Source organism: Schistocerca gregaria, chromosome 8 (assembly GCF_023897955.1).
Source record: "Schistocerca gregaria isolate iqSchGreg1 chromosome 8, iqSchGreg1.2, whole genome shotgun sequence".
Lineage (NCBI taxonomy): Eukaryota > Metazoa > Arthropoda > Insecta > Orthoptera > Acrididae > Schistocerca > Schistocerca gregaria.
In genome coordinates this window covers 175,040,417-175,061,238 of record NC_064927.1, presented here as the reverse complement: position 1 = coordinate 175,061,238, position 20,822 = coordinate 175,040,417, and the positions used below count along the sequence as shown (strand labels likewise).

General features: G+C 41.7%; 1 protein-coding gene across 1 annotated transcript in view; it reads right to left on the bottom strand.

Moving 5' to 3' along the window:
• Nucleotides 1-19,659, bottom strand: part of LOC126285463 (protein takeout-like) — a 63,446-nt gene extending 43,787 nt beyond the window's left edge. The window contains exons 1-2 of the mRNA XM_049984876.1: nt 19,398-19,659; nt 4,114-4,206 (exon numbers count right to left, since the gene is read on the bottom strand). Of these exons, the coding sequence (XP_049840833.1) occupies nt 4,114-4,206; nt 19,398-19,491 (187 nt within the window). The 5' untranslated portion in view covers nt 19,492-19,659. The remainder of the gene's footprint in view (nt 1-4,113; nt 4,207-19,397) is intronic.
• Nucleotides 19,660-20,822: the final 1,163 nt, after the last annotated feature.

Below are 20,822 nucleotides of genomic sequence, written 5' to 3'. Positions count from 1 at the left end.
ACATTAGAGAACGATAAACTGCAGTTTCAGTAGGCACGAACAACGCATTTGTCGGATTCTTACAATGAAAAATCCTCTGCGTTATCATAACCTGTATACACATTGTCGACTGTGTTACTACTGCTTACCTTGTTTGGTTGCGCCGAAATGCCAATCATTAGCATATTGAAACATGTACAACAGTTTATGGCAGATTGCCTTCTGTTGCATCCCGCATTATGGTGCTGCAACTTTAATGACTAGCAGTCTAGCTTTTCTCTGGTAGTCAGCCGACATTCATAAAACAGCTGGAGGAATTCATTAGAGTCGGATTATAACGTTTTAGCGAGATCGATGTCATCAGTGTCACGAGATGAGGGAAAAGCAGGATACAGCACCTACAGGAGGAATAGGTGGTTTTACTCCTCGGTATGCTGCATCGAGTGACAGTTGTGCTGTTTTGCGTACACCTAGAGAGGAGGAAAGCTCCTCATATGCCTTTGCAAGTTAATTAAAAGAAACAATATCACACAATATACCGTACAGGAGTTACCCAATCAAATACGACAATACAGGTACGACACCGAGCACATACAGAAATTAATTAGAGACAATGAATCACATAATCTATAACAGAAACAAGTGGCTACTATTTGAATCACATTTACTACAAAGTAAGGCACTGAACAAACAATTGATCATTAAATACTGGGGCACTGATTTTTACGGTGAACTGTAACCTGAGCAGCATACTTCTGCGGCCAATGACTGTAAGCATGGTTAGTAAACTACGGGAAAACCACAGGGAAATACGCTCGAACCACAGAGAGATAGTTAAAGGATATATTGAAAGCAAACGAATGAGCGAAGTATTAAAACGGAATAACTAGCTTTTGAAGGGAGTGAACTACTAAATCGGTTATCGCAATGATGTCCCATCTTACCATACACTTAGCTTAATGCAGAAGACAACGGCAGTAGCGACTGGATATCCTTGAGTTCAGCACTCTCTCTGCCGTCATTACTGGAATGGAAGCTTCATGCTCTGCGACCTCAAGGCTCACGGCATAGCTTTTCCAGGTGCCTCTGTCATTACTTTCCCATAGCCTAGCGCGAAGTCTTAACCTTCCCTAAAGTGAAGTATCCACTTTCTGGACGCTCTGTATCTTGGCTGCTTTTCGCTAAAGGGGGAATTCGTCGGCCAGTGGTCACAGCCACTCCGAGATTCCGTCGTTTGCTAACCAGCTTGTAGGCTCCAAGGCGTGCAGTAACTTCGTCATCCTAAACAGAGAAGTGAACAGAAAGCAATAACAAGGTAAAGTCCCTGGAGGTACTGATTCTAGAATTGCAGTTACTATGCAGTGTCAGTGATCGACTACTTGAACGCGAGAAATACGCATAAAAATACTCCGAGGCATGTGAGGTGACAATATGAGATTAAGGTGACCACCTAACAGCTGGAATGGACGTAATGACCACCCTCATGCAAAGTAATCTGACAGCGACAGAATGTGGGTCAAAATTGCAAACGTTAGTAATATTCTTGAAAATTTCAGCCAATGTCCTTCAGATGTCACTCGATGTCTTTAGAAGTCACCGCCAACACTATACAGCTGGTGATGGGGGGGGGGGGGGGGGGGGGGAGGGCGTGGCAGCTGACGTACCATAATTTTTTTCACACTTTTTATTTTAATTCAGTTTTAGAATGACCCTGGTTACCAAACCGTCGAGTCCTACGATTGAACGAACACAGCGTAATCGAGGTAGTCACTGACATTGCCTTACAATTTTTATAAATGCGAAACGGACCATAGCAAACAGTACACAACCCCTAAGCTTTAAAGTATAAAAAAACTTTCAGACTAAATAAATATATTAGGAGGTTTAGTACAGATTAATTCGAATAAAACATCACATACAACAAGTATCTAATTTCTATGTGTTACAGACACACAGCCTGTTGTTGTTGTTGTTGTGGTCTTCAGTCCTGAGACTGGTATGATGCAGCTCTCTACGCCACTCTATCCTGTGCCTAACGCAACCTACATCCTTCTGAATCTGCTTAGTGTGTTCATGTCTTGGTCTCCCTCTACGATTTTTACCCTCCACGCTGTCCTCCAGTATTAAATTGATGATCCCTTGATGTCTTAGAACATGTCCTACCAACCGATCACTTCTTCTAGTCAAGTTGTGCCACAAACTTCTCTTCTTCCCAATCCTACTCAATACTTCCTCATTCGTTATGTGATCTACCCATCTAATCTTCAGCATTCTTCTGTAGCACGACATTTCAAAAGCTTCTATTCTCTTCTTGTCTAAACTATTTATTGTCCATGTTTCACTTTCATACATGGCTACACTCCATACAAATACTTTCAGAAATGATTTCCTGACACTTAAATCTATACTCTATGTTAACAAATTTCTCTTCTTCAGAAACGCTTTCCTTGCCATTGCCAATCTACATTTTATATCCTCTCTACTTCGACTATCATCAGTTATTTTGCTCCCGAAATAGAAAAACTCCTTTACTACTTTAAGTGTCTCATTTCCTTATCTAATTCCCTCAGCATCACCCGTCTTAATTCGACTACATTCCATTATCCTCGTTTTGCTTTTGTTGATGTTCATCTTATATCCCCCTTTCAAGACATTATCCATTCCATTCAACTGCTCTTTCAAGTCCTTTGCTGTCTCTGACAGAATTACAATGTCATCGGCGAACCTAAAAGTTTTTATTTCTTCTCCATGGATTTTAATACCTACTCCGAACTTATCTTTCGTTTCCTTTACTGTTTGCTCAATATACATATTGAATAAAATAGGGGATAGGCTACAACCCGGTCTTACTCCTTTCCCAAATACTGCTTCCCCTTCATGTCCCTCTCCTCTTATAACTGCCATCTGGTTTCTGTACAAATTGTAAATAGCATTTCGCTCCCTGTATTTTACCCCTGCCACCTTCAGAATTTGAAAGAGAGTATTCCAGTTAACATTGTCTAAAGCTCTCTCTAAGTCTACAAATGCTAGAAACGTGTGTTTGCCCTTCCTTAATCTAGCTTCTAACATAAGTCGTAGGGTCAGTATTGCCTCACGTTTTCCAACATTTCTGCGGAATCAAAACTGATATTCCCCGAGGTCGGCTTCTACTAGTTTTACCATTCGTCTGTAAAGAATTGCGTTAGTGATTCTTGAGTTTCTCCCGGCGTATTTGATAATCAAAATATCCACGGGTGTACTGCCGGTCTATAGTGTCCAACGGGCACAATATTTCGGCGATCAAACATGTCGCCATCATCAGGTGAACTGACGGACTGAGCTCCTGTGAACGTGCCGGCACGGAGATCCGTACGCTATGGCTGCTCAGGGGGAACTGGGTTCGGCCGCGGCGGCGGCCGATTTAAATACCCTCCGCCCGCGGCGCGCTCCCTCCGCCGTCCGCGCCCCGCGCCACGGTCTCGCGGTGGATCCGTAGAACGCCAGTTTCCTTTCTACTCTCGCGGTGGAACAGATTGCGACGGCGTCTGAGATGACGTCGGTGTGATGGCTCTGTCCGCCGTGGTCGTCACAACTATGCGTTTGCTCGATTTACTCAAGAGTAAGTAAGAACCTGCGACCATAGCGGATGCGCGGTTCCAGTCTGTAGTGCCTAGAACTGCTCGGCTACCCCGGCCGGCACTAACATTACAACCCGGAAGATTGATCGATAGAAATACGCATGTTTCTTGGTCATCAACGTCGCAGACCTTAGCATTTTAAATGTTTGCCTGTGGTGGTGGTTGAAACGAACCGTAAAAAGAAAAAAATAACTCCAAGAGGCTAATTGACCATTCCTATTGTGAACAATACCGCTTCCGTAAAATAACACAAGACGAGCTACGCGTGCTGTTGTGATAACTATTCAAAAGCGCATTACGCCTGAGGTGAAATTTATGAATATAAACTTAGGAAGTTGTCATTTACGCGATATTTTGTTTGGGTTACATTCTAACACCTGCATCGCTGCAACTAATAAGAAATGGATACATGTTATACCAAATTTTTGTTTACTCCTGAAACCCACTTCGCAAGAAATGTGTGAATGCTATACAATTTTCTGGAAACACTGTTGAGACATATTGACGTGAAGTGTACCTTTTTTGAGCGATGGAACAGCATATTGGAGCGCTGCCTTGAGGCACCCGTTGAAATCTGGGTCATTCTGCTTGCACGTCTTGTACGACGATGCTGTAAGAAGAGACAGGATACGGTTATTCGACTACTATTTTTCTAAGATTGGACATAAGATTCTGTAACATACGATATGCCAGTGCAGAGACTTCGAATGAGTATTTCATTTAGAAAAGGTAGTTTCAGGCGAGGGAAATAAAGACACCCACATTTTTCCACGTGGTATATGTTGATATAAACTTTCATTATTGTACTATTAATTGCAAATCTTCAGACGTAATGAGGTGCTTTTATAGGACATAAAATTAGATTCAATGTAAAAAAACTTAAATTGTAACTAAATAGTCTTATTCTACGATAATACACTACTTGCCATTAAAATTGCTACACCACGAAGAAATGCAGATGATAAACGGGGATTCTTTGGACAAATATATTAGACTAGAACTGACATGTTATTACGTTTTCAAGCAATTTGGGTGCATTGATTCTGAGAAACCAGTACCTAGAACAACCATCTCTGGCCGTAATAACGGCCTTGGTACGCCTGGCCATTGAGTCAAACAGAGCTTGGATGGCGTGTACAGGTACAGCTGCCCAAACAGCTTCAACACGATACCACAGTTCATCAAGAGTAGTGACTGGCGTATTGTGACGAGCCAGTTGCTCGGCCACCATTGACCAGACGCTTTCAGTTGGTGAGAGATCTGGGGAATGTACTGGCCATAACAACAGTCGAACATTTTCTGTATCCAGATAGGCCCGTACAAGGCCTGCAACACGTGGTCGTGCGTTATCCTGCTGAAATGTAGGGTTTCGCAGGGATCGAATGAAGGGTAGAGCCACGGGTCGTAACACATGTGAAAAGTAACGTCCACTGTTCAAAGTGCCGTCAATGCGAACAAGAGGTGACGGAGACGGGTAACCAATGACACCCCATACCATCACGCCGGGTGATACGCCAGTATGGCGATGGCGAATATACGCTTCCAATGTGCGTTCACCACGATGTCGCCAAACACGGATGCGAAAATCATGATGCTGTAAACAGAACTTGGATTCATCCGAAAAAATGACGTTTTGCATTCTTACACCCATGTTCGTCGTTGAGTACACCATCGCAGGCGCTCCTGTCTGTGATGCAGCGTGAAGGGTAGCAACAGCCATGGTCTCCGAGCTGATAGTCCGTGCTGCTGCAAACGTCGTCGAACTGTTCGTGCAGATGCTTGTTATCTTGAAAACGTCACCATCTGCTGACTCAGGGATCGAGACGTGATTGCACGATCCGTTACATATGGATAAGATGCTTGTCATCTCGACTGCTAGTGATACGAGGACGTTGGGATCCAGCACGGCGTTCCGTATTACCCTCCTGAACCCACTGATTCCATATTCTTCTAACAGTCATTGGATCTCGACCAACTCGAGCAGCAGTGTCACGATACGATAAACCGCAATGGCGATAGACTACAATCCGACCATTATAAAAGTCGTAAACGTGATGGTACGCATTTCTCCTCCTCACACGAGGCATCATAACAACGTTTCACTAGGCAACGCCGGTAAACTGCTGTCTGTGTATGAGAAATCGGTTGTAAACTTTCCTCATATCAGCACACTGTAGGTGTCGCCACCGGCGCCAACCTTGTGTGAATGCTCTGAAAAGCTAAACCTTTTGCAGATCACAGCATCTTCTTCCCGTCGGTTAAATTTCGCGTCTGTAGCACGTCATCTTCGTAGTGTAGAAATTTTAATGGCCAGTAGCGCATTATGAAAGAATTGATTCACAGGAGTCTGCAAACACTATTTTAAAGAAACAAAATTGCTCTTAGGACTATGGGACTTAACATATGAGGTCATTAACCTTAGAACTACTTATACCTAACTAACCTAAGGACATCACACACATCCATGCCAGAGGCAGGATTCGAACCTACGACCGTAGCGGTCGTGCGGTTCCAGACTGAAGCGACTAGAACCGCTCGGCCACTCTGGCCCGCTTTTGAAGAGAGTTTTGTGTTGTTTAATAGTGTTGCTTCAAGGAGATCGGCAAATCTGCCAGACCGGCAAGGATATTCCAATAGCGCGCAAAGAGGGGCGGTACCATTTTCACAGAGTGAAAGTAGGCTGACCCGCTCAATTGCAGCAGTGTTCAGCGGTTATTCTCAATATCATGTTGTGTTGCTGCAACGTACTACTTACTGACAAGGATAAACGACAAGTGCCGTAATCCATTTTCAGAGAAAATTCGCTCACTGGTAAAGCGGTTAAAATAAGCGGGCATGTGTCTGGGATTATCCGTTGATACCTGACTGTTGCAGACAAAGCAACACTCACAGATTTCGAGGAACTTTATGTGCCTTCTAGCGAATAAATAGTTTAATCGAAGCGGTCACGTAGTGGCTAACGTCACTGCTTCACACTTTTGCACCCTGAGTTCGAAACACGATTATTATTTTATTCTTGTTTTTCATTTATCGACCCACTTCCGTAGAACGTTACTACACTAATGTTTTGCAGTGTGCATTGAAATAACGTTATCCGTATTCATGTACTACTGTTATGTCTGCTGAATAAATTAAAAGCAATAAGTGAATGAGAAAATTGAAATTATTTTCGGTGAAATTTCTGTAGTGTATATTCCTGAAAAATAAACGCGATAAAAATAATATGAATTAAAATAAGAACTGATATAAGAATAAAACATAAAAATATGATAATTCAGAAATTTTGCATCCCCTGAAAATACCATACTGACACGTACTATAAGATATATGTTGCCATTTCCTGTGAAGCCCAATTGTTGTTTTATAATTAACATAACAAAAATGGTTCAAATGGCTCTGAGCACTATGTGACTTAACATCTTAGGTCATCAATCCCCTAGAACTTAGAACTACTTAAACCTAACTAACCTGAGGACATCACACACATCCATGCTCGAGGCAGGATTCGAACCTGCACGGTTCCAGACTGAAGCGCCTAGAACTGCTCGGCTACACCGGCCGGCTAACGTAACACCAATGTATCCTCTAACTGGAACATTATTGTAGTAGCCTTCAACGGACATGAGTAATTAGATGAAACGAAATAAAAAAATTAAATAAAACAGTAATCCAGTTTCTAAAATGGAACTCCAGCCGTTGTGTCACCATTTCGGCTCAGACTGTCGTGCGCTAAACGTTGGCAATCGTTTTCTGAATAACGGTCGAGTAGCTACGGATAAGCCTAAACACGGGTTCGCTCATTTAGACTCCTCTTCCTCTAAACGAAATTTCCAGGAAGTCTGTTCATGGCAGCTGCCATGTTCCCCTCCTGAACTAACCTTCTGTTGTCATAAACAGGTTTCTGAAAGGCTTCTTCCTACAGCAAACCTAACTTTTTCTGTTTGGCCTATACATGTTTCAGTCAATTTTTACCATCGTCGGTGGGTTTATTTTATTTTGCGTCGAATAATATGTATAAGTACAGGATAATAAATACAGTTCTGGAATTACGGTTTATAGTTTTAACATTTATTGGTGAATAGCAAAAAAGCTTCATTTGTGGAGGTAGATTCCTCTTGAAGTATTTATTTGAAGGAAATCATTCATCACAGTGTAAATTTCCGCCAGGAATTTCATTACGTATACGTCCTTCCAAGAGTGCAATTAAAAAAAAGGAATGAAGCTACATCGTTCAGTGTGTGCAGGATAATTCAGCTGAGCGGCATATAACATGCTGCAATACTGTTGAAAAGGATACCTTTAATCATGTGGCAACTGTAGCACAGGTGACTACATGCAGTTCTCGATAACGGGATTGCAAGTCAGTGATGTGGTTTAAATTTAAAATGTTCCGGCAAAGTCTTTGGCATGAGGTCATAAGATGGTTGATTGTGAGCAATCGGCAGATGACACACATTCATCAGTACAAGGTACGACTGCTACTCTTTCAAGCTGTTACCCTTAGTCCAAACATCAAAGCAACTGGTTTGACTCATCTATGTACTTTGAGGGAAGACAATGGCAAAGCACCACCTCTATAGTTGTGCGGTATCCTCCGATTGTTACCGCCACTCGTTTGGGGGTATGGCGTTACTTTTTTGTTCTACAACATAGAGAAAACAACTATGTTTAACCGTTCAGTGTACAAATACCTGTGGAAAATCTTTGTAGCTATTCATCAGTGTGCCCTTTTTTAAAAAAAATAGGTTTGAAAAATATATGTATTTGTGTTGAACTGTATGTTCTTCACAGCTCGATTCCTCTGCCTCTTAATGCCGCTTTAATTTCAATTCCCGCCACGCCCCGTCTTATGTTGACTAGCGACGCCAAGGGGGTGCTGTGTGGTTCGTCGTTGCACGCGCAGCTGGTGGTGAACTGGTATGCCAGCAGTGGTGAGTGGTCGTGAGTAGAGCGACGGTTGTCGACGCTATGAGTAGTGTGGACGTGGCCTCGATAGGGTTACTGGCTTTAGCTCTGAATAGAGGTGTCTGATTGAAGACGTTATGGAAATTCTATCAGTTCTGCTTCCTCCATTTTGCCGGCGTGGAAGCAACACTGCGTCTCTGTACCGGTGGCTATTCGTCGGAGTGTGTAGCAATTAAAGTAAGACCTACCATACACCTCTGTTCAGCCATGGTTGTCATTCACATTCCGCTAAAACGGTGATCCTATCAGATGCTGCAGTATTCTCCGTTTCATCCGCTGTGTGCTGTTGGATTCAGTTCAGGGTTAATATTCAGTTCAATGTTTAGAAATGAGTTCTTGTTGTCTTGTGATTGAGTCCTGGATTTGTTTGAATTGATAACCATCACGTCCCTTACCTATCACGACGCACGTCAAGCAACCAGGACAAATGTGACATAAATTTGCATTTGTGTGGTTTGTTTATCGAGTTTTCTATGAGATTTTAGTTAATTAGTTAAATAACTGTAAACTTGTCCCGCCCGCGAAATGGGTTTTTGACATGCGATTTTTTAATATGAGTTAGGTCAATTGATGAGTTTAGTACTTTGTGGAGGTCAATCTTATCCTTTCTTTACCTACCTCAGTTTTAGGGAGGGGTTTAAATCCTCAAGCTAGCTTTAGGCCAGCGCTGGTAAATTAGGATCCCTTTCATCTTATGTACAGTTTAATATAGCTTAGAGAGTAACTTATTGTAGTCGAGTTTATTAAATGGGTTTTGCACGGCCAAGATAACCCCAAAGTGATGATTTTTAAGAGCAATTTGTAACCCCTTTCTATGCTGAACTGTTCAGGATGAAAGGTGTTTCAGTGCTGTAATGTGTACCAGTCAAATCTGAACCAAGTTGATCTTTAGTTTAACTGTTTCTACCCTAATTTTCGTGGAATTTAAATTTTCTAAATTTTCAAGCCTCAATCTGTTTTCTGTAAACTGTTACCAGTGTAGCTGTGACCTATTCTATCAATTGCAACACGTAATTGTTGGTGTTTTAACTGGTTGTGTTGTAATAAATCCAAACTTAAAGTGAATCTTGTGGGTGACTCATATCCCCAGCTCCTCAGTAACGCTAGAATTAAATTTTGATTTAAAGTTTGTGCTAAGATTTTTCGGTGAGTTACTGGGAGAAAAGAGGAGGAGGTGCTTCTGATGTGTCTGTGTGTGTGTGTGTGTGTGTGTGTGTGTGTGTGTGTGTGTGTGTGTGTGTGAGAGAGAGAGAGAGAGAGAGGGAGGTGCTTCTGATGTGTCTGTGTGTGTGTGTGTGTGTGTGTGAGAGAGAGAGAGAGAGAGAGAGAGAGAGAGAGAGAGAGAGTGAGTGAGTGAAGTGTGCGTGTCTTTCCTTGTTTGTCGTACGTCATAGTACGAGGAATGGGAACAAAGGAGTTTGGCACTTCACTGTAAGATGTAGTACACCTCTTCTACGCAGGAACCAACAAACGTATTTACACAACAGGAGTACGAAGGTGTTAACAATTTTCCAGTCACTGAAACTTCTATATTAGGGCACCATGAGCATGATACGGGATTCCTGGGACAACTTGCGATATAGTAACGAAAATATTCGTCCGTGCTCCGCTGAGATACTTTCATAACGCGACACGTTACCCGGAATGTCACGTGGCAGCGTTCAGCCTCGTGATGGGGAGCGGTGAAAATCATTTGCCACATCATTGTGTGTGCGCCATAACAAAAATGTGCGTTTCCATTTGAAGAGAATCTGCTTAAAGTTCACCGCATAATATAAATCAAATTACTGCTGCTGCACTAGTAGGAGACTCTTTTCAAAAAGACACCAAGGATAGCTGTACAAAAGTGTGAACACCCTGATATATTAATAAGAAAGTTATATCACGCGTAAGCAGTTAGACAACTATTTTGTCTCAAAATGTCCTTCAACTTGTTTTGCGCTGTTAAACTGTAAGGCTCTGGTATCCATTTTATAATTACAAGTTCAGTGATCCGACAGAGATGTGAGAACATGAAACCTGATTTGTAACAGCCCGAGAAGAATAACAGAAGGTCATTTAAAAGTGAGTAATTAAACGTCAAACCTGGAGATGTTAAATCAAACAGTATAGAGTGATTTTGATGCGAGAATTTGCTGTGTGTAAGATAACACTATTGCATCATCACTGTGGTCGGCCCTCGCCTCTTACCGGAAACTAACCTGACCACTGGTGTCCTCGACCTTGACAGAAGATACTTGCTCCGCCGCAAGCGTTCCACTATACGGTTCCCTCGATGGTCACAACACTTGCAACCCAGAAACTGTGCTGAAGCAGTTACTATCTCAAGCCACGTTATCGGACGCGCAACAGCAAAAAGGAACGTTGGCGACGCAAATTATTCATTTTCCTCCATCAAGTAAAACTACATACAAACTGAATGCTCATTATATCACATATATGGAGAACTCCAAAACTCTTCTCGTCAGCGTGATGGAACAAATTACACTCTCAACGAATACATACAAACTGAATACATACAAACTGAATGCTCATTATATCACATATATGGAGAACTCCAAAACTCATACATACTCATACATACAAACTGAATGCTCATTATATCACATATATGGAGAACTCCAAAACTCTTCTCGTCAGCGTGATGGAACAAATTACACTCTCAACGAATCGTATCTGGTTTACACATAGAGAGAACTTGAAATTCTGTTCCCATTGTAGCAGAATAGTAGGTACTAATATTTAACTACTGAACTACAGCAGCGTGAGAATGTCGGCTTGTGGTAACTGTTTCCAGTGGTACTGTCTTCGGTAGATTTGGTCTCAGTTCTCGCTTGACAGCGAGAGATCATCACCCTCAGGAAATGACGTAGGTGAGCAGCTGTCTACAAGTGTTTACTGATTGAACTACATTGTACCAGAAGGTATCATTACTGAAAGAGAGTAGGAGGAGACAGGATGGTGCGGACAGAATGACAGCGTGTTCTAAATATCGTAAAATCTACACTAATGCTGATTAGTAGAAGAAATAGTCCTAAAATGTTCGAATAGAATGTTAATGATGTGCAGCTTGACATGGTGGCATCAGTTAATAATGTGGGTGCCAGACTGCAAAGCGGCATGGAATGTAAGGAGACAGGGGAAGACGAATGGTCCACTTTATTTTATTGAGACACATATAGGTATGTGTAGCTCATCTATAAAGGCGATAATGTGCACAACACTCCATTACTATATACTGTTCGAGTTTTTAGGATATCCTTCTTCTTAATCTCCTTCTTCTCAGCGCCATTCCAGTACAACGGTATTCCGTTTTTTTTTTTTGTTTTTTTTTTTAAATGCACGCCATTTCCTTCGGTCTGATGCATGGTGTGTGTTTAGGCTTCTTGACATTAGATCTGCTTCTAAGTGCCTAGCCAACGTAATATAGGTCTTCCACTTTGTCTCTGGCTTTCGACTGTGAGATGATAGGCTGAACTAGTGACTGAAGTACCTGGCGTCAGTACAATATGTCCACATAAGCGAAGTCTCCATTCTAGCATGCTTAATTTATTGTAGCCACTTCAGCTAGTTTTTGTAGCGTTGCGTGGTCTACGTGGTCTAGCAATTCCCATCGGGTCGGGTTAAAGTAAGACGTGAAAGCAATTCAGAGACCCACTGCTATATTCGTTACTGGTACGAACAATACACGAGTATTAAGGACACTTGGAAAACTGAATTAATTATGTATGTAGATAGTTTATCCATCCCATGACTCGAGAATTTCGACGATTTTTGCCAGTTATCGATACCAATACTGGAAAGATATCAAAATTACATATATGGCCATCTCGATTGGCTGTACTGACGTAAAGATTTAAAGATTTTACACCGCCGAGAAGCCATAGACAGTAGTACGTGGATCAAATTTACACTTCATACGTCTACTCGTCCCTGAAAACAAGGGGTCTTCATAGACGGACGGACATACAGAAGCATATCAAATGACAATATTACAACGTTATTCTTTAATTTTATTGTGAAATCTTTCTTCTTGCCAAGTTTCATGGTTACAGGCCAGTGTGAAGTACCCTTTAGGTTTTGAAAAATGACATTGCGCGAATCAAAATACGTGGCATAAATAACCAAATCTTTTGATTGCATTAATTTATAAACGTAAAAGTCTTCCAACGCAAGGGCGCCGTAGACTTCAGTGCCTTAAATAGCCTTTCCTGAGAAACAGAGCCTCAGCAGATAAAAAGTAATGAAGGGTTCCAGTAATACCTACTGAGGTAAGGAAACCTAAAAAGAAGGGGCTTACACAAAGAGTCTTAGAAGAGTATTTGAAAAGAGAGAGGAAGCGAGTGAGGGAGTGATATTAGATCCCGGGCGATGAAGCATATGCTGTGAGGTGACAGAAGTCGTGGGATAGCGTTATACAGATGGCGATAGTATCACAAACACAAGGCATAAAATGGCAGTTCATTGGCGGAGCTCCCTCAGGTGATGTATGAAAAGGTTTTAGAAGTACTTACTGCCGGACGACGGCAATTAACAGACTTTGAACGCGAAATGTTTCTTGGAGCAACATGCATGATACATTCCATTTCGGAAATCTTGGGGAAATCAGTATTCCTAGGTCCAAAGTGTCAAGAAAGGGCCAAAAATACCAAATTTCAGGCATTACCTCTCAGCACGTATTAATGCAATGGATGATGGCGTTCACTTAACGATGGAGGCGAACGATTTTGCTTAGAGATACCAGTTTTAAAAGACAAGAGAGACTTCGTGAGATAACCGTAGAAATCAAAAATGACTCTTAGCACTATGGGACTTAACATCTACGGTCATCAGTCCCTAGAACTTAGAACTACGTAAACCTAACTAACCTAAGGACATCACGTAACACCCAGTCATCACGAGGCAGAGAAAATCCCTGACCCCGCCGAGAATCGAACCCGGGAACTCGGGCGTGGGAAGCGAGAACGCTACGTTCACGAGCTGCGGATCGTGGCAATCAACGTGGGACACACGACAATCTAGAAAGTGCAGTTAAATTTGACGTTAATGGGATGTGGCAGCAGACGACGAGGTTGGTAGCCCTGCGCCTGCTATACGGACGTCTGAGTCACAGCTCTCGTACAAGATAATTAATTTAAGTAGTAATAAACTGTCCATACATGTGATATTATGAGCATTCAGTTTGTATGTAGTTTTACTTGATGGAGGAAAATGAATTGTTTGCGTCGCCAACGTTCCTTTTTGCTGTTGCGCGTCCGATAACGTGGCTTGAGATAGTAACTGCTTCAGCACAGTTTCTGGGTTGCAAGTGTTGTGACCATCGAGGGAACCGTATAGTGGAACGCTTGCGGCGGAGCAAGTATCTTCTGTCAAGGTCAAGGACACCGGTGGTCAGGTTAGTTTCCGGTAAGAGGCGAGGGCCGACCACAGTAATCATGCAATAGTGTTATTTTACACACAGCAAATTCTCGCATACTGTTTGATTTAACATCTCTAGGTTTGACGTTTAATTACTCACCTTTAAATGACCTTCTGTTATTCTTCTCGGACTGTTACAAATCAGGTTTCATGTTCTCACATCTCTGTCGGATCACTGAACTTGTCATTATAGAATGGATACCAGAACTTTACAGTTTAAGAGCGCAAAACAAGCTGAAGGACATTTTGAGACAAAACGTCTGAGTCACAGCTCTCGTACAAGATAATTAATTTAAGTTGTAATAAACTGTTTTTTACACTTTAAACTAATTTATTACGTTAATTATAGTGCTCTTAAAGCATACCGTTAAATGTTTTTGTCTTACTCGCGTGTTTTCACAGTAATCACGTAAGGTTACTTCTGTTTACATATCGCGGCCAGGCCCAACTTTTGAGTTTTCAGATTAAACTTCACACCGCTATTTTAAGTGCATTTACTGATAGTTTAGTGTGCTAAATACGTTTACTGCCCCTTTATATCTGTAGAGTATCGTCACCTCTTAAGTAATTCCAAGTAATAAACTTCTGAACCACTGTTTACATTGTCGTGAGTAGGCCTAATTTTTGGTAGACGTATTTTCTTGTTTTCCGGTAACTTAATTGTCTTTCTGTCACTAACTTCGATTTGTACCATGAGTGTAAAGTGCCTGACGTGCCGTAGAATCGTTAGCTCCGTGGTCTGGTGCGATGGATGTAGTAACTTTTTTCACTGGGGCGATTGTAGTGGCGTAGGAATTGGGAAAATGAGCAAGACTCATCAGTGGTTCTGTAGGGTATGCAATAGAGATAGAAAGATTGTGGAACAGGAGGGGATAATTGCTGCCCTTCAAGCTGAGTTAGATGAGGCTAGGCGAGAACTGGGCAGGTTAAGGGGGGGGGGGGGGGAAGGGTAAACAGGGGTGAGAAGTGGCAACAGGCATAACGAACAGGCCAAGAAATTCTTCTGACAGCCTTGTTATTAATGTAAAAAACAGGTTTGACCTGTTGCCTCAGTCAGAAACTGATAAGCCTCTCACAGAAGTAGATGTAGACAGGGCTCAACAAGCTTCCAGAAGCAAATTTAATAAGACTGTAGGGAAGTCTGCAAAGAGAAAGAAAGTCTTGTTGCTAGGTAGTTCGCATGCCAGGGGTTTGGGCCAACTTCTGCAGGATGAATTAGGGCCAGAATACCAGGTCACAAGTTTTTTCAAACCTAGTGTTGGACTGGGGCACGTTACAGAGGATTTAGGTTTACTATGTAGAGGCTTTACTAATGAAGATATTGGCCGTGGGCCGGGCAGCAGTATTGACAGAGATCCGGGGTACAGCATAGAGTGTGACCTGGCAAAGATTGCATCAACATTCAGTCATAACAGTGTGGGGTTTGTGTCGGTTCTGGAGCGCCACGACCGTCCTCATTTGAGCTCTTCTGTCAGGAGAGTTAATTTGGAGTTGGAACGGCTACTTGGAACTGGTGCAGGGTCACACATTGGTGTGGTTCCTGTTGATTCACTCTGTTGGTGGGACTATTCTAGACATGGCCTACACCTCAACAAGAAAGGGAAGGGTAAACTGGCTGGGCTGATAGCAGGATATTTAAAGGGGGGAGGAACTACATCTCATGGTGGAAGAAACTCTTTTTAGTGTAAGATCAGTGTAAAGTGGGAAACTCAGCCAGGCAAGTACTAAAGATGTTAAAAAAGTTCAAGATATTCCCAAAAGTAAAGTGAAAAATAATGTTAGTATATGTCATCAAAATATTGGGGGATTGAAGAATAAAATTGATGAGCTTTTGCTCTGTTTAGAAGATATTGAAACTGAGAATGTAATGTCTGTCTGAGCATCACATTGCAGTGATATGTAAAAGGATAGCATCAACGGGTACAAATAAGCTGCACGTCTAAATAGAGATAATACGATGAGAGGAGGAGTTGCCATATATGTCAAAAGCTTCCACAGTGTAGAAACTAAAAAATTTTGTGTAAAGAAACAGTGTATAGGTCCCCCTCAGGGAATTTCCAGCTATTTCTAGAACTCTTGGATGCTTTGTTGTGGTATCTGTCAGGGATTTCAATGTTGATTCCCTGAAAGAGTCTAATGGGAAGAATGACCATGTAGTATTACTCAGTTCTTTCAAATTGAGTTTCATCATTGATTTTCCTACTCGGATAACAAAGAACAGCACGACATTGATAAATAACTTTTTTATAGACCAAGATAAGTTTAAGGACATAAATATTTATCCTGTTGAGAATGGTCTTTCAGATCATGGTGCACAGCTAGTTACAGTACATGACATAGCTCCATGCAGTATATCAAATCAGTATTTCAAAGCAGTGCGTCCAATTAACAATATAAATATTGCAAACTTTAGGGAAAGCCTACAGCAGCTAGACTGGGATGAAGTGTGTAAAGAATCCGATGCAAACTTGAAATATAACCTATTTCACGATACATTTTTAAGAGTATTTGAAAATTGTTTTCATAAGAATATAGTTAAACATAATTCCTAGAAAACATATGAAAAACCTTAGCTAACTAAAGGAATAAGGATATCTTGCAACTGTAAAAGAGAACTGTATCTAACAGGAAGAGGGAGGACTGACCCCGAAATTGTTCAATATTATAAAAACTATTGTGCGGTACTAAGAAAAGTTATTAAAAAGTCACGAAGCATGTGTATCATGTCTGAGATCAGTAACTCTGATAATAAAATTAAAGATTTGGAATATTATTGCAAGAGAAACAGGGCAACCAAGAGCATAGGAAGACCTTAGTGCCATAAAACTGAATGACAAGTGTACTAACAAACAATCAGAAACTGAAAATATTATCAATAATCATTTTTTAAATGTTGTGGAGAAAATAAGATCTATATCTTCACTAGAAGACGCAAGGCTACTAATGGAAGAGGCCATACCTGTGCAGTTTGAAACAACTGTATTTCCACCAACCTCTCCCTCTGAAATCAGTAAAATAATAAACTCACTGAAAAGTAAAAGCTCTTACGGAATTGATGCCATTTCCAGCAAGGTACTTAAAGCTTGTTCCAAACAGATAGGTAGGATTCTCAGCCACGTATGTAATAGCTCTTTGGAGCAGGGCGTTTTCCCCGATAGACTGAAATATGCCATTGTAAAACCATTACATAAAAACGGGGATACGTCGGATGTCAACAACTACCGCCCAATCTCTCTTCTGACAGCTCTATCAAAAATGTTTGAGAAAGTAATGTATTCAAGAGTAGCCTCCCATATTTGTAAAATTAAAATACTAACAAAATGTCAGTTTGGTTTTCAGAAAGGCTTTTCAACAGAAAACTCTATATATGCTTTCACTGATCAAATATTAAATGCTCTGAATAACCGGACATCACCCATTGGTATTTTTTGTGATCTCTCAAAGGCCTTTGATTGTGTAAATCATGGAATTCTTTTGATAAGCTAAATCATTATTGTTCGAGGGGGGCAGTGCACAGATGGTTTAATTCATACTTAACTGGAAGAATGCTGAAAGTTGAAATAAGTGAATCATGTAATGTTAAAACAACAGCTGAATCCTCAAACTTCGGGGCTATCAGGTACAGGGTCTCGCAGGGTTCAGTCTTAGGACCTTTACTGTTCTTGATGTACGTTAATGACTTACCATTACACATTGATGAAGATGCAAAGTTAGTTCTTTTTGCTGGTGATACAAGTATATTAATAACATCCAAAAACCAAGAACTAAGTGATATAATTGTACATGATGTTTTTCACAAAATTATTAAGTGGTTCTCAGCAAACAGACTCTCTTTAAATTTTGATGAAACACAGTATATACGGTTGCGTACAGTAAAAGGCACAACTCCAGTAATAAATATAGACTTTGAACAGAAGTCTGTAGCTAAGGCAGAATTTTCAAAATTTTGAGGTGTGTCCATTGATGAGAGGCTAAACTGGAAGCAACACATTGATGGTCTGCCGAAACGTCTGAGTTCAGCTACGAATGCTATTAGAGTTATTGCAAATTTTAGTAATAAGAATCTCAATAAATTAGCTTACTATGCGTACTTTCATTCACTGCTTTCGTATGGCATCATATTCTGGGGTAATTCATCGTTGAGTAGAAAAGTATTCATTGCTCAAAAATGTGTAATCAGAATAATTGCTGGCGCCCACCCACTGTCATTCTGCAGACATCTATTTAAGGATCTAGGGATCCTCACAGTAACCTCACAGTATATATATTCACTTATGAAAGTTGTTGTTAGTAATCCAACTCAGTTCAAAAGTGATAGCAGTGTGCATAGCTATAACACAAGGAGAAAGGATGCTCTTCACTATGCAGGGTTAAATCTGACTTTGGCACAGAAAGGGGTAAATTATGCTGCCACAAAAGTCTTTGGTCACCTACCAAATAGCATCAAAAGCCTGACAGATAGCCAACCAACAATTAAAAATAAATTAAAAGAATTTCTAGATGACATCTCCTTCTACTCATTGGCAGAATTTTTAGATATAAATTAAGGGAGAGGAAAAAGAACCAACTTAAACATTAATGTCATGCAATATTTTGTGTAACGTAATATCTTGTACAGACATCTTTTATTAACCTGACACGTTCCACATCATTACGAAGTGTCGTATTCATGATCTATGGAACAAGTATTCATCGAATCTAATCTGGGATGAATGCCGTTGCTAAAAATGCTATATCGTCTATAGCGCGTCCCCTGGGACCCCAGACAACAGTAAAATTGTGACCTGGTAAAATGAGTTCAGATTTTAGCTGTTAGGAGATGATAGTAGGGTTCAATAGGTCGTAGAGTGGCGGTGGTTCCCTAATGGTGGGGGCTGCGTTTACATGGAATGGGCGGGGTCCACTAGTCACTGAATCGATTATTGACTTCAAATGGTTATGTGCGGCTACCTGAGCACATTTGCAGCCATTAATGGCCTTTATATTCCCAAAGAGCTGTGAATGTTTTAAGGATGACAAAGCGCCTTGTCACCGGGCCACAATTGTTCGAGACTGGCCGGAAGAACATTATGAACTGTTCTAGCGAATAATTTGGCAATCCATCGAACATGTAATTGAGAGGGCACTTCTTGCACAAAATTCTACACCGGCAACCTTCTTTATGGACGCCTATAGAGACAGCATTGTTCAGTATTTCTGCAGGGAGCATAGAACAACTTGTGGAGTCCATGTCACGTCATGTTGCTGCGCTATGCCAGAAAAAAGGAGATCTGACACGATATTAGGAGGCATCCCATGACTTTTGTAACCCCAGTGTACAGGACCATTAGGAAGGAAATAATGGATCGTAGGAAATGGAGACGCAAAGGTCCTGCTGATGTAACACTGTTGAACTGGAGGCTAGTTTAGCTAACTCACGCAGTTTTCCAGGGGCTGCCGACGCCTGCGCGGCAAACACAAGCAGCAGCAGCAGCATTGCCGACGTGGCGGCGGACGCGTTGTCGAGAGTCATGTCGGCGTGATGAGCGGCTGCCGTCTGTGGGCCGCAGGTCTGCAGAGCGTGCTATAAGAGGGAGGCCGGAGTACGGGCAGGCCAGCAGGAGCGGTCAAGGCGAGCCTCTCCACGGTGACTTCACACGTGCGGCGGCCCGGTTTGCGAGGGGCTCAGCCCGCTTACTGCGTACCACCTCAGACTGCCACAGCTCCGTACTGTATTACTGTTTACAGTGGCCGAAGCACTGTACTATACAGGGTGTTACAAAAAGGTACGGCCAAACTTTCAGGAAACATTCCCTCACACACAAATAAAGAAAAGATGTTATGTGGACATGTGTCCTGAAACGCTTAATTTCCATGTTAGAGCTCATTTTAGTTTCGTCAGTATGTACTGTACTTCCTCGATTCACTGCCAGTTGGCCAAATTGAAGGAAGGTAATGCTGACTTCGGTGCTTGTGTTGACATGCGACTCATTGCTCTACAGTACTAGCATCAAGCACATCAGTACGTAGCATCAACAGGTTAGTGTACATCACGAACGTGATTTTGCAGTCAGTGCAAAGTTTACAAATGCGGAGTTGGCAGATGCCCATTTGATGTATGGATTAGCACGGGGCAATAGCCGCGGAGCGGTACGTTTGTATCGAGACAGATTTCCAGAAAGAAGGTGTCCCGACAGGAAGACTTTCGAAGCAATTGATCGGCGTCTTAGGGAGCACGGAACATTCCAGCCTATGACTCGCGACTGAGTAAGACCTAGAACGACGAGGACACCGGCAATGGACGAGGCAATTCTTCGTGCAGTTGACGATAACCCTAATGTCAGCGTCAGAGAAGTTGCTGCTGTACAAGGTAACGTTGACCATGTAAGTAGGCTGTTTAGGTTTCCTTATTGGTAACGCCACATAGCGCTCTGTATGAATAATCACTGCGCAGTATGTGGCTAGTTTGCATTGTTGTCTGCCATTGTAGTGTTGGGCTGTTGGCTGTTAACAGCGCGTAGCGTTGCGCAGTTGGAGGTGAGCCTCCAGCAGTGGTGGATGTGGGGAGAGAGATGGCGGAGTTTTGAAATTTGTAAGAATGGATGTCATGAACTGCTATATATATTATGACCATTAAGGTAAATACATTTTTTGTTCTGTATTAAAATCTTTCATTTGCTAACTATACCTATCAGTAGTTAGTGCCATCCGTCGTTTGAGTCTTTTATTTAGCTGGCAGTAGTGGCGCTCGCTGTATTGCAGTAGTTCGAGTAAGGAAGATTTTTGGTGAGGTAAGTGATTTGTGAAAGGTATAGGTTAATGTTAGTCAGAGCCATTCTTTTGTAGGGATTTTTGAAAGTCAGA